Below are 23,919 nucleotides of genomic sequence, written 5' to 3'. Positions count from 1 at the left end.
ATATATATATATATATATATATATATATATATATATATATATATATATATATATATAATATATACACACACACACTTAAGTAATTTTCCACCCTGATGAAGGTGTTAGAAAAGCTTTGAATGCTAGCCCATGTGGCTCGTATGAATTTGAAAGCATGACAGTGTTTGGGGAATTAGTGCTGGTTTTCAATGAGGGCAGAAAAGCTCACAGCAGATTGCAGAACATCATAATGGATCAGAACAATGCAACATCAGACATAATCGTCTTCTACGTTTCCAAGAAAATATGAGTAGTAATAGACCCTGGCGGCCATTTTCCCTACTGGGCCACACAATCGTTTTCAGACTCGGGTGCCCCGCCCCCTAAACCATGCCAAGTTTCACTCTTCATGTAATTTTAAGTTTCATAATCATTCAGTCCTTGTAGATAGAAGTAAAAGTCCTATAAAATATGCAAACCTATATACAGAGAAAAAACAGAGCAAAGAAAAAAAAATTTACAGTATATTCAGTAGTTTATGTATATATTTATATATAATAAAATAATAACACTTCTGCTCTGTTTCTTGGTAGGTTCTCAACCATACATTTTTAAAATCATGTAAACAGTTGTAGCTGAAACATTGCATGAGAGGAAATCACAAAAAGCAGACAGAGACGTTGAGACAGACGCGCGGAGACGGAGCGAGGTATGGGTTAAGAGCAGAATGAGCACTTCATGATACAACTGTTTGAACATCATAGCGAGCTTTCTTAGTTTACCTGAACGCTTATCTTTCCAAAGAGGTCCGGATGGTGCAATGCGACATTCTTTTGAACGAATTCTTCTCAAAATAATGAACTCGCTACCTGAAGCGAGTTCTGAAAACCGTTACCACCTGTATAATACAGTACAGTACAATTCAATCAAAAGCATGACGACAAAAGCAAGGCGCTGACCTTCTAATGACGATCCGCTAGAAATTCGAAACGTAACGACCCGAGCAAAATTCATCTCAGCTCTTCGAACAACACTTGTAAACACACTGTGGATGGAGATGCGAATATTTATTAATTAATTGACTTGTACGTAATGCCCGCGTAATCGGAAACCCTAAGCAAAAAAGAGTTTTGTATCTTGCGAGTTGCATTGCAACAGATTGGCGCATGTAAGAAGTAAGAAGCTGAAGGTTGCAAAAAAGAGCAGTGCCTCTGGCGAGTTTTGACATCATCATCATCGTTTTCGTCTTCAATGGCGGCTAGCAGTGTTCGGAGCACAGTGCTAATTAGTTAGAGGCAACCAGGTGACGCCGTGCACCTGTACCTACTGGCAACCCGACGCTACATGCACTGACCACTGACGCAGGAGATCCGAAGTGTCACGGTTCAAATTAAATCTGGCGCAATACTGCAATACGATGTGTTTGTGTGGGTTTGCAAAGGTACACAAGAGGGCCGAGAGGCAGATATGTCTAAGATAACGCAACGTTCCGTCCTAGTTCCTGTGGAAATGATCCTGAATCTCTTGAAGCCTGATTCTCTTGAAACTCTCCAACGAGAGGGAGGCCTTTTTGCATTTTTCAATAGCATATACACATATATACATCTATCTCTAAACACACACTGCTTCATATGTGTGTGTGTGTGTGTGTGTGTGTGTGTGTGTGTGTGTGTGTTGGCATACACGGTTATCAGAAAGAGGAATGCCTGCAGTTCGAGAGCTGCCAGATATGAGTCTCTTCCCGTTAAATTCCAAGCCGAGCAGTGGTTCAAATTCCAGCTTAAATCTACAAAAGAATTACAGTTCGACATATTGAATAGCTGGTTCTATGTATATGTACACACATATAAAATATATGCATATAAATACATATAGGTTTGGGGGTTAATATCATATGTATCCATATATACACTGGAGGTGTGCATATATATATGAATACATTTCCCATGTTTTGCAATACATATACATATTAAATGTACGCTAAATAGAAACGGGTTTGTTATATCTCAAACCTGCGATGATGTTTTTTTTTTGTTGTTTTTTTTTGAACTACAAGGTCAGGATGTTGAGATTAAAAAAGGTAAGGCTGCGATATGGAACAACCCTTCCCATGTCCCCTTCAGCCCAAATGAGAAGAGAAAAAAAAAATAGATATATATTTTTTTTCCATTTGTAAACTAGCGAAGTGAGCAGCCTCCTCAGGGCATCTCGTGTGATTTTTGCCAGTATTCAAAAGCATATCAGCAATCTATATGTATGCATTTATACATATAATCTTATATATTCTACATATACATCTTTTTTTTTTTTTTTTTTTTTTCGTAAATACAACTCTTAAACCGATTGGCACAGCAAAGGAGATGCAGTGGTCTGAGTATGTTACAGCTACGAGTCTTTCTTTTCTTTTTTTTTTTTTTTTTTTTTTTTTTTTTTGAATCAATAAAAAGGTTTGGTCTTTTTGGTCCCTACACAACTAAGGAATGACGGATTAAGTCTCCCAGAGGAGTGCGGCCGCAGTTCTTCGTGGCAGCTCTCGCCTCTGGAAACGGACAGGCACTCCGAGATAAAGATGGTCATCCACAACTACACCAAGCTTGTTTCCTGAAGCGTCGCATCCTTCCAAAAAGTAAAATTTTTTTTTTTCAAATTCTTTTCTAAAAGTGTTCTTTTTTTTTTTTCCAAAAAGTTTCTCAGTCCCTTATTACATAATATCCACCCCCCCCCCACCCCATCCCCAAAAGTTAGCATTTTCAAAAGTGTTTTGTTTTTCTTTCGTCTCGTTCGTTGAGTCTGTTTCCGATGTTCTTTCTTTTTCATTTTTAAATTTTTTTTTTTCTTCTGTGGTTCTAAATGAGTAGGGTTCCTATCAGGCAGGCTGTGGAGACTCAGAAAGGGAGAGTCCGATATGGTTGCGGAACACGGCGGCTCTCCTGAGTTTCCACCGGGTTCCTAAAGGTCCACTGAGCTTTTGCAGTGATGGTGTGTCGTGCGCTGTGGCACCACCGCATGTCCAACACACCCCTCATTCTCACGTCCACACCCCCAGCCACGATGAGCTTGTCCATTTGTGTCTCTTTTGTGTGTCAGTCATGTTATCAACACGTGTTCCCGCTCTACAAAACCTAGAAAGAAGGGGAAATGGAAGAAAAAAATGAAATCAATCACGTATTCTTTCAAAGCCAAGAAAGGGGAACTTTTAAAAAGAAAATGTCAGTGATTGGGTGTAGATTCAGGCTGTGAGGTCTAATTCAGCACTGCAGCAGGCTGAGGCGCCTCGGTAGTTGGATGATGCTTTGACACAGAGGGAGCCAGTGAAAATGACAGTAAGGGAGATATACCACAGGGAGGACTAATCCCATCACCACTAACACCCTACACAGAGCACTGAGAAATATTTCATTGGCCAAGTGTCTGCTTCATAAAGTACTGTTATAGGAAAATAATGCATGACAGGGTATCGTGATGAAGCGGACCTATTGTTCAAAAAGAAATTAAATCTTTTTCAATAACAGTAAGTGATTTATTCCTCTTATACTACACCAATTTTCCAACACAAACATTTTTAAAAATTGGATTGGAATTGGAATTAAACTGGGAAGTCTGTACAGCAAATTAGTTCCTGTTATCAATTATGTTTTAGCAGCTATAAATATGTTTCCTCACCAGCCTTTCTTTTTCTTTCTCCTTCTCCTGAAGTACAATAATACGAAAAAAAAAAAAAAAAAAATCAGCTTGTCAAGTTACCGAGAAACCAAAAAGCCTGTCATCCTGAGCTTCCTGCGACTCAAAATGTCAAATTAAAGATGTACCTCAGACTGTTAAGTGCTGCTACTGGACACTCCTTCTATAAATATTAAATAAACGTCTCCTCTTCATCATATCGACATCATCTTGGTTAAATAACAATATATTTATAATTCTTTTATTATTAGTAGGGCTGCAACGACTATTTGATAAAATCGATAATTACAATAATTGACAACGAATTTCATTATGGATTAGTGGGGTCTATGATGTCACTGTGGATCAGTGATGTCACTTCACGACGGTGAAAAACGCATTTCTATGAATAAAAGACGTCTGAGAAACAGCGGCAGTCACAGCGCGAGCTGCTGTGGGAAAAGTGCACGGTCCGGGTCATCCAAAACATGAGTGTTTTATATTAAGCGCTTCAAACAAACTCGCAAGTGTATTAACGTGGCTTGTCGAGACAGATGCTTCGACAGATGTGTGTGCGGTTTAATGTGTTCCAGACGTGTTTTCTTCAGTGCAAAATTAACATTTTTCATTTATATCCTTATCTGTAAATGTTAGAAATTCACGCCAGTATTTCCATTTCACATAAACGCTCGTCCTGACTGCGAGTGAGTCTCCGTTCAACTTCACTGAACGAGCGCGCGTCCACGCATCAATAACTCTGACTAAAATATTCATTTTGATCAAATATGTCGTTTGATGCTATATTTAGAAACAAAAGTAATTGTGTATTTATGAGAGCGGTAACTGTAACGGGGTTATAACATGTAATTGTATATAAATGTAAGGCGTGTCATACATTTACAGAATGAAGTAACATGTTACTGTTCAAACTCTTACCAGTTAACACTTAGTTTTTACTTTTGTTTTTCTTGTTTAGCATTTTTAAGTGGACAACCAGGTTGTTGTGTTTTTTTTTTTCTTCAAAATATAATGTTTTTTTTTTTTTTTTAAATCCTTTGCACAATGTATAGCATAGCCCACATAGATATACATTTAATACCTTTTTCACAGCCTTCAATATGCACAATGTTTGAAGCACAACAACAGGCAGAATGTGAAATAACGTTTTTCCAAGCAAAAAATACAGAAAATAAAAATTGGCCCTTTAATGCAATTAATCGATTAAATGAAGAAACAATCGACAGATTAATCGATTATCAAAATAATCGTTAGTTGCAGCCCTAATTATTAGGTTTACATTATGTGAGCGTCCGCCACACAAGTCCTAAGAGTAAACTGCTGCTACAGAAACTAAAACATATCATTACGAGTGAATGAATATAAACCTGTGATTCGAATTACGGCCAGCGCAACTGTCAGAGCTGCTGTTACAGAAAATGAATCTGGCCAATCGGATTTGAATTCAAATTCAACACCACTGTGGCCTTATATAAGCCTTATATAAGGCTGTTGTATATAGAGTTGAGTGTAAAAGTTAACATCCCCCATGGTTTTTGAATTGAAGGAAAATGATGACCAAAAAAAAAAAAAAACCCAAAACAACCCAATTTAAAATGTTAGAGATATAATGTGAGTGTATGATGCAACCTACAAATTGACAACAATCCAAAACAAAAAACAATCTCGACGTACAATGTGGATGCCTCCACCAACGACAAATCTAGTCCTTCTTGTTACTAATTTGTATGCCAGAATTACCCTTAAAATATACTTCAGACATGAAGTAAGCTATTGAAGAAAAAAAATATTTCTGACATTTAACCTTGCTGTGACCTTGACCCTGTTTGGGATCAATTCTTGAGATGACCCTTTCTTTAGCCTACAGACCTGATTTTAAGATGGTAGCGGATAAGATCAGACATACCCTATTTGAGCATTTTGTTTACTTTTCAGAATATCTTTTTGTTATAAATGCTCTTCTTCATTCTTTTCTTAAGAGGCTGTAACCGTTTGTGTGTGTGTGTGTGTGTGTGTGTGTGTGTGTGTGTGTGGACATAAATGTGGGTGTAGGTCTGACCTGTTGTTCCCCCAGTGCTACAGTGGCCTTCACCTCCAGGGTGAGGGACATCAGGGGGCGGGGCTAATAAGGGCGGTTGGCGTCCTTTGGCCTTTTGAGCTGCACTTTGAGTCTCTTCATGCCGATCTGGAAGCCATTCATGGACTGGATGGCAGCCTGCGCACTGGCTGGGTTATCGAAGCTCACAAAGCCTGAAGACAAGAGGCAGGGAAGGAGATATGGAGCAAGGGATGGAGGAAGAGAGACAGAAAAGACAGCAGGTTAAGACATGCCTGTTGAATGAGACAAGATTGAAGAGGTGGAATGGTTAGGATGATCCGAATGAGATCCAATGCAAACAAAAGGCAGAGAGAGGCTGAGAAAGAGACAGAAAGAAAGAAAGAGACACCCATGACGGCGTATAGATGAAACAGCGAAAGGAGCATCGACCACGGTTACTTGAGTCACATGACCTCAGGAGAACGTTAACATTTAACAGCTATGCACAAAACCAGTCCATACAGCACAACAGCATACACACTCAGATCAATATCCAACAACACAGGAACATGCAAACCTACAGAACAATATGCATTAAGACCAAATCATTCGGAACGGAGAGTTGTTTATGTCTCTCTTGGACAGAATCTCTTCCAAACTTCATGTGATACACTACAAACCAGGTGCTCTACACAGTATCAACTGCTCAAGCATGAGAAACTGGTATGTACATGATGTTTAAAACAGAAGAAACAGTCTGTTTTTTTCCCCCAACATTAATTCCGATGTTTAGTAACTGCTTTGATGTTTGATTCCATGACTTCAGTGACATTTATCCTTTGCAATTCTGCAATTGCATTTTATTCTTAAATGAGTACCGAGGTTGAGGTTTTCCCACTTAGAATTACGAAATACATAAAATGTCTTTAACTAGGATCCACGGATTTAATCCTAGGATTTATATCCACTAGGATGTAATCCTTTTAATGATTATTTCTTAAAGGTAAAGTGTAGTTATTGTGCATGTTACAGGCAAAAAATAATGTTTTCTATGTGCAGGAGATACGTTTTATTAATGTTTTAAGTTATTTATCTGATATTAAGTTATTGTGAAGGACACTTTACCTACAGTGCCCTCCACTAATATTGGCACTCTTGGTAAATATGAGCAAAGAAGGCTGTGAAAATTTGTGTTTATTTAAAAAAAAAAAAAGAAATCACAAAAATACCTGTCACAACACACAGGTTTATCCAAAAAAAAAAAAAAAGTTAAATATAGGTGTGCAACAATTATTGGCACCTCTTGAATTCATATGAGAAAAATATATTTAATGTATATTCCCATTGATTATTAAAAAAAAACTTTTTTAGTACACATGGGTGACTAGGAACAGGAAATTGTTCAACCATGACTTCCTGTTTAACAAGGGTATAAATATGAGGTAACACATTCCCGTAGTCATTCATAACAATGGGTAAGACAAAGGAATATAGCTGTGATGTGCAGGGAAAGGTTGTTGAGCTTCACAAAATGGGAAATGGCATCCTGGAATTGGACGTGTGTCTATATCGTCTCAACGCACTGTGAAGAGGACGGTTCGAGTGGCCAAAAAATTTCCAAGGATCGCAGCTGGAGAATTGCAGAAGTTAGTTGCGTCTTGGGGTCAGAAAGTCTCCAAAACTCCAGAAAGTCACCTACATCACCACAAGTTGCTTGGAAGGGTTTCAAGAAAAAAGCCTCTACTCTCATCCAAAAACAAACTCAAGCGTCTTCAGTTTGCCAGACACGACTGGAACGATCGGGTTCTATGGTCAGATGAAATCAAAATAGAGCTTTTTGGCAATAAACACTAGAGGTGGGTTTGGCGCTTACAGAGAGGTAGCCATATGAAAAAGTACCTCATGCCCATGGTTAAATATTGTTTCTCTGCCAGAGGACCTGGACATTTTGTGAGGATACATGGCATCATGGACTCTATCAAATATCAATAGATATTAAATGAAAACCTGACTGCCTAAGCCAGGCCATGGTTGGATCTTCCAGCAGGACAATGATCCAAAACATCCATTAAAATCAACACAAAAATGGTTTACTGACCACAAAATCAAGGTCCTGCCATGACCATCCCAGTCCCCTGACTTGAAACCCATAGAAAACCTCAGTGGGGTGAACTGAAGAGGAGAGTCCACCAGCATGGACCTCGAAATTTTAAGGATCTGGAGAGATTCTGTATTGAGGAATGGTCTCAGATCCCTTGCCATGTATTCTCCAACCTCATCAGGTATTATAGGAGAAGACTCAGAGCTGTTATCTCGGCAAAGACAGGTAGCACAAAGTATTAAGTGTGACTAAAAAAGACTAAAAAGATGCCAATAATTGTTGCACACCTATATTTAACCAAGATATTTTTGATAAACCTGTGTTGTGTTTGCAATTGTTTGATATCCAGAATATTTATGTGAATTTTTTTAACACAAGATCAAAAGTTTAAACAATAAAGACAATTTTTCACAGACTTCTTTGCTCATGTTTACTAAGGGTGCCAATATTCATGGAGGGCACTGTATGTTTTGATTTTTTTTTTTTTTTTTTTACATTTATTTAACATACACATTTATAAATGTAATATCAGTAGGACACGAATAGCACCCCGATCATGGAATCACCCTGATATGGCCTTCAATATGACATGATGTGATAGCTGTGCTCAGCTTTATTAAGAAATGCTGCAGTTGGTGCAGTATGTATTTCACAGTAAGGGAGGTATAACTCAGAATAAATCAGAATTCTGACAGAGATATACCTCAGCACCTTGGAATGGTTAAGAGCTGTGCACAGCAGCTCTGCTGTGAAAGTAGCAGCACAGCCAGGGAACTGATAGATTTATTGGAAGCACCCACACGTTAAAGTGTTTACATTTTTGGCAAGATCAGAGCAAAAGTCTTAGGTTAAGATTAAAGATGTCTGGTGTTATCATTCTGAGCCAAGCATCCTACAGATGATTAAGCTATACTGCAGAGATCTCAGCCTACGAGAAGTATGATAGGTATAGGTTTGGGAGGTTGAGTGTCATACTTCCAGTGTTAAGTTTTGGATTGGAAAGTTAAGTTTGGGGTTCAAGGTTGAGGTGATAGGTTTGGGAATTGGTATGGCATATGTGGGAGTTGGGCGACAAACTTTGGGTTTGGGATTTGGGGTGTTGGGTTTAGGGTTTTGGATTGGGATGGTGGGTTTAAGGTTTGAGATTGGGGTGTTGGGTTTAGGGTGTGGGATTGGGGTGGTGGGTGTAAGCTTTGGGGTAGCAGGTTTAAGGTTTGACCTTGGGGGTGCTGGGTTTAGGGTGTGGGATTGGGTGTTGGGTTTAAGGATTGGCCTTGGGGTGTTGGGTTTAAGGTTTGGGATTGAGGTGTTGGGTTTAGGGTTTTTATTTGGGATGGTGGGTTTCAGCTTTGGCCTTGGAGTGTTGGGTTTAGGGTGTGGGGTTGGGGTGGTGGGTGTAAAGTTTGGGATGGCAGGTTTAAGGTTTGACCTTGGGGTACTGGGTTTAGGGTTTTGTATTGGGATGGTGGGCTTAAGGTTTGGCCTTGGGGTGCTGGGTTTAGGGTGTGGGATTGGGGTGGTGGGTTTAAGGTTTGGGGTGGCAGGTTTAAGGTTTGGGGTGGCAGGTTTAAGGTTTGGCCTTGGGGTGTTGGGTTTAGGGTTTAGTAGAAGATTTTAGTCTGCAACTGTTGAGGGAATGATGAATACTAAAGATGATAAAAATAAAACTGGTTTAGAATTAGGTGTGGGTGTTAGATTTGGGGGTTGAGGTCTTTAGGAGCTGAGACATTTGTGGGGGATTGTGGTTGTTAAGTGGTTAGGTTTAGGGTTTGGGTGTTGGGTTTTGGAGTTAGCATTTGTAGTTGAGGTAGTAGGGGTTTTTTTGTGGTTTAAAATGTTGATTTTGTAGTTTAGGTTTATGCAGCTGAGTGTGTTACTTTAGCTTTTAGTTTTGGGGTTTGGATTTGGGGTATAGTGTTTGTGGTTTAAGGTTTTAGTTTTTGAGTTTGGGGTTTAGGAGTTGTGGGTTTTCAGTGTTGGGTTTGTGGTTTAAGGTTTTAGTTTTGGGGTTTAGGTTTAGAAACTACAAAGTAGTCACAAAGTCTCTTGATAAGGACAGTTGATAAATGCTACAACTGTTGTGGGAAACACACGCATTACCTGAGTGAATAAACAATATTGTCTTAGAAACAGGGCTTTAGGGAAATTCCCGATTCTCAAGAGAATTGCAATAATTTAAGTTAAGATAAGAGCTATAGCAAAAGTTTCAACCAATTGGCAGTATTTACATTTACAAAATATAAACTTGTACAAAGGAATAACATATTTTGATTTTGTCTCTGAAACTGACATACTTTAGGAGTGTGTTTTGTCTAAATCCAGTATTCTGTGACAAGTGTATTAAACCATAAAAAAAGAGAAAAAGACAGATCTACAATTTAAAACACTGCCTTCGTTGCTATTGTATCATTATAAAGCTTCAAAGCTAAAAGCTTGAACATGTTTTTCCTCCAGTTCCCTAGTTTTCTGTTATTTTAGCTTGGTCAGCATTTCAGCACCTCACGTCTCAGCAAAGATTCCTACTAACTATAGGGCTTTATATTAAGCTCAAATCAAATAGTGCTGTGTTCGTTCATGCATATACTGCCTCTGATAAGTGACTCAGCCAATGGAGCTGGAGATAGTGTTCATTTGAATATAGATACTCATTTTTGTTACAAGTAGGGCACATCAAAACATCTCGCAGCCCTCAGCAAATTTCCTCTTTCCAGTCCAGTGTTCCTCACTGATCACTGAGTAAAATCCACTACACTGCCATCTCTCGTGTCTTTTTTTTTTTTTTCTTTTTCTTTCTTTCTTTTTTTGCGCCTTGTCTCTAATTTCTAAAAGCTTAGCTGTGGTAGAGAAATGAGGTCAAAACATTAGTAGTGAGAGAATAAGAATGATAGTAATCTTTGCAGGTGTTTTATCATTTTTACCCACCAAAGCATTTACTTTGGTTTGTCGCCCGATCCACAAACACTTTGGAGGAGATGACATTACCGAAAGGCAGGAACATCTGCATCAGCTCGCCATCCCCAAACTCCTGAGGGAGGTGGTAGATGAACAGGTTACAGCCTTCCGGCCCTGCGGAGTGGCACAGAGATGGAGGAAGACGGATAGACAGACAGGTAGAGATGAAGCCGGGAAAAGAGAGATTTGAAGCGAGACAAAAGGTGAGCGGGATAAAGCAGGGATTGGAAGAAAAGGGAGAATATATTGACATGAGGAGAATGAAGAGGAGGTGAGGGCAGAGAAGAAGAAGACATAAAAGGAGAAATTAGAATAAGCAGCCTGGATAGCAGGCAGAGTGAAGAGAGAGAGAGAGAACGAGAGAACGAGCTTGAAAAGGATGAGACTATTAGTTCTGCACACATATTGGCTACAATCTTGAAAAAATAACTCGGGCTATAATTCAATTCATCAGTACTGTTCTATATGAAGAATATTTTCACTTTTCCTTCGATACAGCTAGACAGGCTTTATTCTCTTAACCAGAAAAGAGATGAATCGCTTCAGTACAGTGTGGATAATATTAGCTCATGATATTACACAAAGCAAGAGCATCTTTCACCACAGCAGCCACTGGAGGGAGGCATAGCCACAGGCATATTCATAATTGTCTAACGTCAGCAAATCCAGCTGACGTCGTCTAAACAAATATTCGGTTTATACGCATTGCGTGTTCACATTCAGTACAATAAAGCTGCATCTTTCACATCAAGCATCGCATTCTTAGCAGTTCAAATTGATCGAATGATAAGATTGATTAGCGAGTTCCAAAAGACCAATCACGAGCAGGGATACATCGATACCATTGTGGTCAATGGCCAAGTACAGGTTTATAATACATGTTTGTTTGTTTTTTGTGCACATCCTTTGGATATGATTTCTCTGCACAAACTGACCTCATGGACATTGTATGCCTTCAATGAAATACAAATATTAGTTTATACTTCAGGCTAGATTCAAATTACAACTGATAAATTGCACCACCCACTGACGAACAAAGCTATAGGGTAACGCTAGCTAAAGTTAGAAGGAAACTACAACCATCATTTTTATCTAGTGAAATGGGAAGGCACGAATGCTTTAAATGATTTTCCCATGCCAATTGTTTGCCATATTAATAGGCTCGAGTAGATTTGAGATATGGATATTGAAATATGACACTGCTCACAGTACACATTATCTGATCAAATGTTTATCAAATGTATTACGACATCTGACTGATAGGGATTAGAAAGAATTTTTATCGGGTTCAATTCACAATCCAAAAAAAAAAAAAAAAAAGTCAACAACAGCAAAATCATGTTGAAATCATGACAGAAGCTATAATGGAAGCCCAGAATTCGAGTTCCTGTAGACAGAAATACACAGGACAGGCAGTCTCACCTTCTCTCTGCTGCTGGGGGATTATAGGAGGAGGCTGAGGAAAGGCCTGGCTGATCTGTCCGTATGCAGCTGGGTAGGCTGCTGAGACACACACATATGCCGATGTGTCAGAACCTACATTTACACACGCCACCTGCCACGAACACACTGTCGCATATACATACACTTTCGCTACGGCTAGCACTTGTTGAGTACAAGCATGCATGAACACACAGAGCAGCCTCTCTTGCAGAGTGACAGACCTGCATATTGCTGGACTCCCGCATACGCCTGCTGAAGAGGATCAGCTGCTGTGGGACTCTGGGCTGGAAAGAGAGAGAGAGAGAGAGAGAGAGAGAGAGAAATTTCGTATACAGGTCAGGAAGTAAAAGCTTCTGTGGAGGGCACAGACCAAATTTGTGTGAGTATGCAAACTTGGAGTCAGTGCTGCCAACACTTTTCAGGAGAAAGTAGCTAAGGCATGCTCTAAAAGTCACTATTTTATATCATTTGCATATTTCATGAATTGTCAAGATCATTTGCATATCAAAACGCGTTACACGAAAGAAGGAAGATTTTTTTACTACTTGTAAATATCGCCAAGAAGTACGTTTAAAACAAAGAACAAAGAAGCATGTGGGTGGGACAAACAATGGTGAGCAGTGATTGGGAAACGGGATTGGTCATTGGGAAACAATAGTGATCAGTGATTGGTCGCTGGGAACAATGGTGATAAGTGATTGGTCATTGGGCTTTATACACCGGTGGCAAGTCCATGGAACCTGCTGTCTCCACTTGTTTTAGTCGCAAATTATGTCACTAGGCTCTTTTTTTTTTTAAATACAGTTGCTAAAGAGGTCTAAAAAGTCACCAAATCAAGCAACAAAGTCACTAAGTTGGCAACACTGCTTGGAGTCAATGAGTTCACCCACAACTCCTCCCCACTCCTAGTCTTACTCCATCCCCAAACAATTAAGCTGTGGGAAGGAGCTTGAGTTCGGGCAAAGTTTCCCTAACATGAGAGAGCGCTGGATTGGCAGCCACAGTGTGTGTGGAGAACAATATACAGCTACATCTCCACACTACACATCAATCCACCCTGAGCTCCTGCGGCAATATACGCACCGCTATGTATATCACTCTTCATTGAGCACGACGCAACGTGGCTGAAACTGCAGTATCCACTTCCTCGGCTTTTAAGTAAAGCTCATTTGCCCGATTTAAAGATTTGAGAACGTGCACTGACATACGAGATCAGGGAAGTAGCTATAAAGCATGCTGATCACATCAGTTCAAGCTATTACCTCAACAAATTGAATGGTGTCAAATCCCACAATGCCTTGCATGCATGCATACTATAAGCAGTGACTAAGCATTTGGCTCATTACTGCAATCAAATAACATTAACGCACTGCAGACAGAAACTAGCGCTACAGCTACGACGTACAAACACCCATAGACACAAAAGACATCACACTACAAGACAAGACAGACAGCAATCAGAGGGACAAAAAAAAAATAAATAAAGATGAAGGCGTTTTGGTACCTTCAGATAGAGAAGAGAGGAAACAGCTTCCCTGTACCCCAAAACAACTCCGCTGAGCGACGCCCAAGCCGCCCTTCTCCGAGTCTTCCCTAAAAACCACCTCCTGCAACACTGAGACACAGCCAGGAAACACACGTTGGATTTCCGCCTCATTGAGACGCAACAAGCACACCAAAAAAGACTCGCTGTATTTGTGTGTAGATCTACTACGGCTATACTTCATGAATAAAAACTCTGAGAGCTTCCGCATGGAGAATAAAGCCAGGGAGTGATGAAGAACAAAAATAAACAGTGTGTTTAATTATGCTAGCTGAAGTAAAAACAATTATCCAAAATGATATCAAGTGAAAAAGCCGGAAAACTCATTATAAAAGCGGGAATCTCGTTTTAAACGGAGCAAGTAGCGAGCGAAAAAAAACAAGTTTATGAAAGGGATAAATATATTTCTATGATTCAGTTCTCTCTCTCTCTCTCTCTTTTTTCCCCCACCCAAGAAAATAACAAACTCCTGCTTTAAGAGTGACTCACAAAGTGCTCTTAAAGCAAAAACATGCGGTGGTCTAGGAAAACTAGGAAAATCGGATGTTGCTGTGGCTGAATTCTGGCCAAAATGTCGTGGTGGGTTTCGGCCAAAATGAGGTGGGTTTTCCATACTTCCACACACCTCATTTTAACGGCACTATACATTCGTTTCATCAAAACAACGATCATGCCGAAGCTATTTCTCTGCAAACAGTCTGCCTTCCTAACACTTTTAATCTCATGATTTGATCAAGTGGTTGGATAGTTATATGCCACAGCTTAAACGGATATAAGACTAATCAATTTGGTTTGTAATCAGACACTGGCGGTTAAAAATGCCCGCGATCAGAATGGACGTTACTTTTCAGAACTCTATATATCGTAGCAAACACCTCACTATGTGAAGGTTTTTTTTTTTTTCCTAGGCCATCATACAAATACATAAATTCATCAACCGTTATGAAAATATACATCAAATACGAAAACTTCAAACGAAAAAGTAAAAATTTCATTCTTACAGCAGTTTATTAGCTATGTTCCAATATTTCACATCAAGGTCATTGTTAAAATATGATCGATTTATGATATCATCAATACAGTGGACACAACTGGTGTATTGCTTTAATAACAAAATTTTAGTTTGTTCCGAACATGTTCCAAACTTTATTGAACCGAATTATGGCATTGCCTTGAACATGAAAGAAACACACCGTGCTTTGTTCAATTTGAGTAAAAGTCTCTTGCTACATTTTAAACTGGACATGGTTTTATTATCATGGTCTATTGTATTACCTATTCCTGGTCCACACCTGCTGTTCAATACAGTTTATAGATCCACTATAGTTTCACTTCCTTTAGCCTCAAAAAGTTGCTTTACTTTAAAAGTTACGTTTTGTCCCAAATGTTTCTCTGGAAACTTAATTCCTACTACATCAACTATACTCTATGTTTTATGTGAGGTGTTACATAAAAGAATGGTACCTGGATATGGGTGGATCCCGTTGGTGAACACGGCCTCGGCAGGGGGCTGGCCGTTGGCTTGAGGAGGGGGCAGTCCAGTGAAGCCGTTAACACTGATTGGAGAGGGGATGCTGGTCACCGTAGGAGCGGTAATGCCAGGGGGCGTGCTCCCTCCTGAGGGCGAAGCCAACAACAAACGTGAACGGGCTCATGGCATAACACCTTTTGTTCTACTTACAAACTCTCTTTTACTTACAAACTTTCTCCGTTCAGTGCAACTTTACTTTCAAATGACCTCAGTTTAGTAATGAGTGAACAAAAATAACAGCTGTGGAATAATACTCAAAAGGAAAAAAAACAAAACAAACAAACTAATTAAACAAACCGGTGATAAAATCCTGGCGATAATAGCAGAGTCCTGCAGAGAGCTAGAACTAACATTTATTTCATAATTAAAAAGACATTTCATCTTTAAAAGCTAAAGTATTTCTGGTTTATGGTAATTGGTTCATTAAGAAGCAGAAGCTAATTGGGCACAAGGTAAAAAAAAAAAACCCCAAAAAACAAAGCGCTCTTTATTTGCATCATAATGAACAGGGATAATAATAAGCAAATATATAAATGAGTTCGTACATTATAATGAATATTTGGACAAAACAGGATGTACTTGTGTGTGTGTGTGTGTGTGTGTGTGTGTGTATGTGTGTGTGTGTAGCGGTGTGTAGACTCACCTGACGTAGGGGTCATGGGGGCTCCTGGCAGGCCATTGATGGTGGCCATGTGCTGCATCTGAGCTGCAGCAAACGCAGCCATAGGACTGAGATACGCTCCCTGTCCTACAGACGCCATCAATGCTGCCTGCTGCTGCACCTAATGGACACACACACACACACACACTTCCAAATTAGCTTATATAATATAATATAATATAATATAAGTAAAAAAAGTGGCCCGAAATGAAGCGGAGTTACTCTTTACACCCTGATTGTCGATTATTTTCCAATAACAGCGTATTCTGAAGTATATTATACCACATCGGTCGGTTAATAATTACAATTTTTCTGCATTAAAGAACGACACGTCATGCCGTTTATAATTACACGTACTGTTATGGAATCGACTTACTGTTGTCTAAGTGGACTTGACTGAGTTATAAAAGTGTCGCCACCCCCAATCAGCGCAGCTTGTCATGTTACTGAGAAACCACAAAGCGCTATGAAGTCCTCGTGTTGAAAAAACCTACTGAAGCGCTGACACTGGAGACTCCTTCCGTAAATGTTAATTAAACATCTTCACCATAGTAATGATTGCACAATTTATTATTAATCTTGTCCCTATGAATGAGCTGTTACCATAGAAACGACACTGCATTAGAGCGAGTGCATTAACGTAAACTTGTGACTTCTGATCTTCTGAACAATCAGATTCGAGAATTCATGAGTGCAGTGGTATAATATAATATGATGCAAATTGCAATAGCAATATATAGTAATAGTAATACACAGTAGTGATATTTATAAAGGATAAAACAATGCAACTTTATATATATATATATATATATATATATATATATATATATATATATATATATATATATAACCTAATCCCATATAATATTAAAGAATTACTCATGAATATACACACCGGATTGTGGATGGGAGTCAGTGTGTAAAGAAATCCACACAGATGGAGTTTGTGTGTGTGTGAGATTGAGAAAGACAGAATGTGTGTTTGTGTGTGTGTGTGTGTGTGTGTGAGAGAGAGAGAGAGAGAGAGAGAGAGACAGAGGGAGGGTTCTTGCCTGTGCGTAGGCTCCATACGCTCCAAACTGCAGGGCCATAGGATTGAAGATGCCCATCTGACCAGCCATCTGCTGCATGCGCCGAATGGTGCGTTCTTTATCCGTGTCTGCAAACTTCACAACCAGACTGGAAGAGGCACCCTAAAACACACACACACACACACACACACACACACAAAAGAAAAACACACTCAGTAATATAATCCAGATGGAACGCATCCTCCATCCCAGCTGAGGTGTACTCGGTACTCACAGGCATGGTTTGGCTGCCGTGTAGCGCACTGATGGCCGCCTGAGCTTCTGCATGAGAGGAGTACTTCACAAATGCACAGCCTGTCAAAGCCAGCAAACACACACACACACACACACACACGTGCCAGTTACTACTGACTGTTTTCTTCCATGCTGTGAATATTATGAATAGTGCTGAGGCAAGGCTTTTCATTTAAAGGGTTTTCATTTCTGTTGTCTGTGATAATAATGGTAATAATAATAATAATAATAATAATAAGAAGAAGAAGAATAAGAAGAAGTAGAAGAAGATTAGGAAGAAGAAGAAGATCTATGCTGAAATAAGAATATGTTTAAACATTACATGAAGTAGACCTTGAATAAAAACAACTACCAAAGCAATTAAAACAAAAGTTAAGTATAAAACACAGAAAAGGATTACATAGTTAAATAGTGGGAATAATAATTATTCCCATTTTCCCATATCCCAGTCCCATTTTCTCCCGGATTCCCACCCACCAGCTAGCTCTCCCCATCATACGACATGATTCAAGGCTTCCTCTGAGATACGTGAAACCACCCAACCGCATCTTTTCCAACTACTCATGGTGCGTCCCTCGAAGGAACGTGCTATCTTCCGCATACATGAGCTCACAGATGCCCACTATCGGCTAGTGTCAATATGACTGACAGGGGAGAGAGAATGCTGTCCCTCCCACCCAAAGATCATGGCCAGTTTCGCTCTCTTGGACTCCCGGCCACAGACGGCTGTGGCATCATCAGGATTCGAACACGAAGGCTTTTTTGTTGAGCCACTCAGGAGCAATGAAAAGATTTTTGGAACTTAAAAATAAAAGATAAAAATACTTCACTAATTACACGTCTCAAACCGAACAAGCAGGAACCATAGTGTCTAACCTTTGCTGTTTCCATCAGGGCCTCGGAGAATGGTGCACTCCTCGATGCTTCCGAAGGCCTCGAACAGGCGTCGCACGTCGTCCTCGCACTGCTGCTTGTTCAGCATGCCCACAAACAGCTTCCTGTCTTCTGAAAGAGAATGAGCAAAGGGCTCGCAGTGAGAGTCAGGCTCCGTGCATGAATATACAATCGAACATCACTGTCTCCTGAATGCAAACGCTCTCTTCCACTGCCCACCATCTCAGCGCTGGAACAGCACAGAATTGTGTTTAAAATAACGTTGTGTTTCAGCCGAAAAAAGTTTTCTTCAAAATGCTAATCGAAGGTGCTGAAAAAGCTGAGCTTGTACTGAGCAGAAAGTGTTATTACATCACAAAATGTAAGAGCCAATCATCTCATTTGTGATCTAATATGCAAATATCTGATATTACACTCTAATTAGCATATTCTCATGAGGGTGCCTTATTTGCTGTTTAATTACTTTTTTCTAGATCCACCACATCAAACAGTTAGTTTTCATTTAAAATATATATATTTTAATATAAAAGTTTTGGTGACTTTCTAATAAGTTCTAATATATCATCATTTCTTTATTGCGACTTATTCACAGGAACCTGCACCCACATAATCTAAGCCTAATAATAACTGGAATTTTTTTTTTTAAAAAAACATTGTTATTTAACAAAGAAAAACATCTAATCATCGATATGGTGAAGCTGTCTGTAAGGAAATAATTCAGTAATTCAAGATTTATGGAAGGAGTCTCCAGTGTTAGTGCTGTGTAACTTTGTCAGTAAGTTTTCTGCCATGGGAAAGTCGAGCGGTTTCCTGCTTCTTTATAACGTGAAAAGTTGTGTTTTTTAAGGTGTTTGGGGGGAATAACGGCAGATTTATCAACTTTTACAGACAATGAAATGAATACTCTGACAGGTATTATATACTATAACGTTTTAGGGTTATGGCTTAAAAATAAAAATACAAGATTTTGAGAATAAAGATATGATATTTCAAGTCATAATATATAGAGGAACACTCTTTATTACAAGAACAGTCTTAATATTTCGAGAAAAAGTAATAATATTACGTGGAAAAAAAGCTTTAATGTTCTGAGAACAAAGTCATAATATATATATATTATGACTTTGTTCTCAGAACATTAAAGCTTTTTTATTTATTTATATATATATATATATATATATATATATATATATATATATATATATATATATATGTATAAACACAATATTTTTGTTATTTCAAGAAAAAAGCTGCAATATTTTTAGAATAAAGTATTTGTATGTTAAAGGTGACACTGGGGAAGTGTTTTCATGAAATATTACTAATTTATTCTCAAAATATTGCGACTTTTTTCTTTAAATTCTGTATTTTATAAAACAAAATGACGTTTAACATGTTACAATGACAACAAAGCTTCTTCTTTTTATTTTTCAAACCCTAAATCGTTCGAAAACTGCCTATAAAGACTAAAATAAATACCTTTCGAAAATAAAAACAAACAAACAAACAAAAAACACAACCAAATACTACGCTCTGTGCATGTTGTCTGCACGTCTTTATTTTTTAATAGGTGTACCTGTTCACATTTTGGAACAGCAGAGTATTTTTATCCAGAGATTGTATGGTGATAACATGTTGATAGCATCTATGTTGACAACAATAAGCCCAGGTACAATCTGATTCTCGGATGTATAAAAGATTCCTATTCGGATTCTTAAAAGTGAGTCAAATCCTGTGAGAAGTTATGTGTGGGGTTAGTAATCATACTGTAGCTTTCTTCATTTTTTGCAAAATTTTCACATAAATTTTGCATGAATTCAGGCTGGATCGTTAAGGCATCGTCTTTAAAGCATAATAATGTGCAAAACTGGTGCAAATGCTTTTTTTTTTTTTTAAACTTAATTTCCCTGAATTACAAGACAAGATTAATAAAAGCTCAGACAAGCTGTGACTCCTCGATGCTGCCGAGTAAATCACGCAGGCTTTTTACTACACCGCGAGGCAGGCTAATGAAATGTGTAAGTATGAAGCAGATTCTGTGGAATCCTTCGACTTGTGGGCTTTACGGCTCTTTATTATTCATAATTTTATTTACATGATTATGAAGACAGTCTTAAATCACAGATCGGGAGGAGAGAGACGGAAGCTGCGTTGTTTTGTGCTAAATATTTTTATCCCAAGGCAAATCTGGAAACAAAGGACAAGCTACACATTTTTTTAGTTTATGCAGGAAGATGATGAAATTGAACACACACACACACACACACACGTAATAACATCTGGTTAACTGTTGATGTGTGGAGATTGTTCAAGCAGGAAAGTAAAGGTAATTAAATAAATAAAGTGCAGATATTTCCTGGGCTTTAACCCTATTGGACCGGAAATTTCACACCGTTCTTTTAGACAAACTTCTTCTCAGTTCTTTAGATGACAGAGATTTATTTATTTTATTTTTTTTTACATGAAACCAGACATACATGGATAACATATACTGTATACTAATATAGTTGAGGTTATAAGTTTACATACGCCTTGCAGAATCTGCAAAGTGGTACAAATTTAAAAATTGCCCCGAATAAATGATTATTTTTGTCTTCTAGGAAACATATAAATATCTTGTATTGCTTCTGACGGGCAGGGCTAAATGAAGAAAAAAAAAAAAGATCTTTAAACAAAATAATAACAATTTACAATCCCCACCCCCCCACCCCCCACCCCCACGTTGCCTTCTTGAGCATCAGTGGACGTTTGCACCTTTTGTAATAGTCGTGTACGAGTCCCTCGGTCGTCCTCAGTGTTAAAAGATGGATCTCAAAATCATCTAGCCGCTGTTGGAAAGGGGTCAAATACGCAGAAGATGCTGGAAAAGCAAAGAATGTGCAGGACCAGTGGGCAGTTTAACTGCTCAGGACAAACACGGGAGTCGTGAACAACTCTCACAAAACATGTAAGCATCTGTTATGTGAAATAGGGCAGGACATTTTATTAACATTCTTGCAGATTCCGCAAGGCGTAAGTAAACTGATTACCTCGACCGTATATATAATGAATGTATATATTCGACTTATTTGATTTACAAAAGAGTGTTTATTGAACACCCAGTGCTGTTAAATTCTTTAATCTGATTGGTCAGAAGGTGTTGATTCGTTTTCTATAACAGCAGCTCTGAAAATATAAATGCAAATCACAGGGACCTTTACGAAGGACATAATCTAAACCTTATAATAAACAAACAAACAAAAAAAAAACGTTTCTTAAGAAAGAAAAATGTATAATAGTTGATATGATGATGTTTATTTTGCATTTTTGGAAGGAGTCTCCAGTGTCAGTTAGATATAAACAGTTGTTCCCTCACTAACCTCACTTTCTTTTTCTCTCTTGAAGTTAAAAAGACAAAAAAAAAAAAAAAGTACAGATTGTGTTACTGAGAAAGGCTACGATAAGTCAAATAACTACTTTTTACAACCGTGGTGAGCAGAAAAGCATCTCAGAATGCAGAACTCCAAACCCTGAGGTGGATGGGCTACAACAGCAGAAGCTCACACCGAGTTCCAGTCCTGTGATCCTTTTCCTTCTTCTTCTTCTTCAGCTGTCCAGTCTCGCTTTTCCGCTCACCGCGGATGTAAAGAGCGGTTATTTAGGTTAACTGTTGCCATCGTGTCAGTTCAAACAAGGCGTTTCTGAGTGCAGAACTTCTGCACCATTAATGTTTTTTGTTTTTCCCACCATTCTCTGTAAACTCTAAACAGAACATCCCAGGGGATCAGCAGTTTCTAAAAGGTGGTCTGCTACCAGAGATCATCCCAGGGATAATATCACTGAAATCGCATTTTCTCCCCAGTTGTGATGTTTGATGTGAACGTTAACGAAATCGCTCGATCTGTATCTGCAAGATTTTATGCACTGCTCTGTTGCCACATGACTGGATACTTGAATGAGCAGGTTAGCAGGTGTTCCTAATAAAGTGGACATTGAGTCTACATACACTATAGTAGTAAGTCCATGTGTTTCATGCTTGGTTTATTTCTATCTTGTGCTTTCATTCTTTCCTCTATTACGATCCTCTCTGCACTCGTCAGCACGACTTCATCATCTTGCTTCCTCCCTGTGCCGTCTCTCTCACTGACCTCCAGCTTCCTGCCTCCGTCTCACCGTCGTGACTAGACGGCTGGGGGACGGACTGGGCAGCGAGAGGCATCAAGGGGCTTTTCGGAGGCACGGGGTGACTTTAAAGGCCTAACTACTGGATATATTTGGTGGTCTGAAAGGGCAAAGAGCAGAGACAATTCATCTGTCAAGTGTGAATAAGAAAAGATGGTCTCAGTTTGAGGGTGTTGGGGGAGGAAGGAGAGATGTTGCCGGATGGAGAGAATGGAGAGAATAGGTGCATCTGTCTCTAATACTCTGGTGTGCTTGTCTCTCTCATTGTGAAGCCATCCATCCCATTGAGACAAAAACAAGTCCAAAAATAGAAAAGACAACCCAATTCCTGATCAAAAAATGGCTAGCTGTCACCCTTCTCCCTCCACAAGTCGATGTACCATCTCCATTATTATTATTATTATTATTATTATTATTATTATTATTATTATTATTATTATTATTTTACAACCATCCAAACGTTAATGTTCCATTATGCCATGCCGTTACTTGATGATTTTTCATAGCTGACAATTCCCCCCCCCCCTTTTTCTTTATTTCTTCTTCTTCCTCTTCCTTTTCTTCTTCTTGTTGTTGTTGTCATTGTTTTAATTAATTTATTTATTTGTCTTGCAATTCAATTTTCCAAAATCAAATATTCTCAGTTGCCATGCAGTTACCTGAAGTAACGATCTTTCTTTCTTTCTTTCTTTCTACGCCGTTCTTTATTTTTCATTCACCTCTTAGTTCTTCCTCTAAATTCTTTCATTCTTTCAGTGTCATTCAAGTTTCTTTCTTTTCTTTCTTTCTTTCTTTCTTTCCAAACATCTCAGCTGATTTCTTCTTATTATTCTTATTATGCCAAGTTATTTTTTCTATTTCTTTCTTTCTTTTTCTCTTCACCCGTTTCTCTTTCTTTTTAATTCAAAAATATAAATGAAAAATCTTTCTTTCTTTCTTTCTGCCCCTTACTTTCTTTCTCGACTTCCTTTCATTCTTTCTTACATCCAAACTGAAATAGTATCTTTTGTGTTGTTGTTCTTCTGTAAAACTTATGATATATTTTTTTAAAAAAATATTTGTTTGTTTGCTCAACCATCCAAACTCACGCATTCTCTTTTGCTGTGCCGTTACTCGTATGTGATTGTGATCAGTGACCTTTGTTGCTGGCGCGTATGAGCTTAACTTCACATGACTCTATTTCATCCCGCAGTCTGTGTGACTGCTTTGTGACTAGGGTTTGTAACAATTTCTCCAACCCCTGTATTCACTTCTCTCTCTCTCTCTTTCTCTTTCTCTCTCTCTCTCTCTGTCTCTCCGTGTGAGTGTTTGTGGGTTTGTAGCACTTCTGAGTACATTTACATTTACATTTATTTCTGTGGCAGATGCTTTCATCCAAGGAGACTTACAAGTGAGGCAGAACACAATCCAAGCATCTTGCTGTTAAAGGAGCTGACAGCGATAGTGATGTGGAAATAGATTTCCACCAACCAGAAACCAGAGCAATTCAGACATTCAGAGAGAGAGAGAAAGACAGCAACAGAGAGAAAGAGAGACAAATAAACATAATAGGAAGAACTCAGAAGGGCAACAAGTAAAAACAGTGTGGAGTTCTTGCATACTACACTTACCCG

General features: G+C 38.7%; 1 protein-coding gene and 1 long non-coding RNA gene across 4 annotated transcripts in view; one reads left to right on the top strand and one right to left on the bottom strand.

Moving 5' to 3' along the window:
• Window positions 1-98: 98 nt before the first annotated feature.
• LOC128622431 (uncharacterized) lies at window positions 99-3,683 on the top strand. Its single transcript, XR_008388398.1, has 2 exons — window positions 99-2,605; window positions 2,838-3,683. It is a non-coding gene; the product is annotated as an uncharacterized LOC128622431 (long non-coding RNA).
• The window catches only part of celf4 (CUGBP, Elav-like family member 4), a 94,541-nt gene continuing 73,584 nt past the window's right edge, over window positions 2,963-23,919 (bottom strand). Inside the window, exons 4-14 of one of the 3 annotated variants that reach the window (XM_053648923.1) lie at window positions 18,128-18,256; window positions 17,232-17,311; window positions 16,979-17,119; window positions 15,909-16,047; window positions 15,199-15,351; window positions 13,696-13,806; window positions 12,413-12,475; window positions 12,171-12,251; window positions 10,719-10,862; window positions 5,717-5,907; window positions 2,963-3,101 (exon numbers count right to left, since the gene is read on the bottom strand). In XM_053648923.1, coding sequence (XP_053504898.1) covers window positions 5,780-5,907; window positions 10,719-10,862; window positions 12,171-12,251; window positions 12,413-12,475; window positions 13,696-13,806; window positions 15,199-15,351; window positions 15,909-16,047; window positions 16,979-17,119; window positions 17,232-17,311; window positions 18,128-18,256 — 1,169 coding nt within the window. In that variant the 3' untranslated portion in view covers window positions 2,963-3,101; window positions 5,717-5,779. The remainder of the gene's footprint in view (window positions 3,102-5,716; window positions 5,908-10,718; window positions 10,863-12,170; window positions 12,252-12,412; window positions 12,476-13,695; window positions 13,807-15,198; window positions 15,352-15,908; window positions 16,048-16,978; window positions 17,120-17,231; window positions 17,312-18,127; window positions 18,257-23,919) is intronic. The other 2 variants (XM_053648925.1, XM_053648924.1) reach the window with 2 other exon arrangements.

The sequence above is a fragment of the Ictalurus furcatus genome, chromosome 18 (assembly GCF_023375685.1).
Source record: "Ictalurus furcatus strain D&B chromosome 18, Billie_1.0, whole genome shotgun sequence".
In the NCBI taxonomy this organism is placed as follows: domain Eukaryota; kingdom Metazoa; phylum Chordata; class Actinopteri; order Siluriformes; family Ictaluridae; genus Ictalurus; species Ictalurus furcatus.
This window is presented reverse-complemented; position numbering and strand designations above follow the sequence as displayed.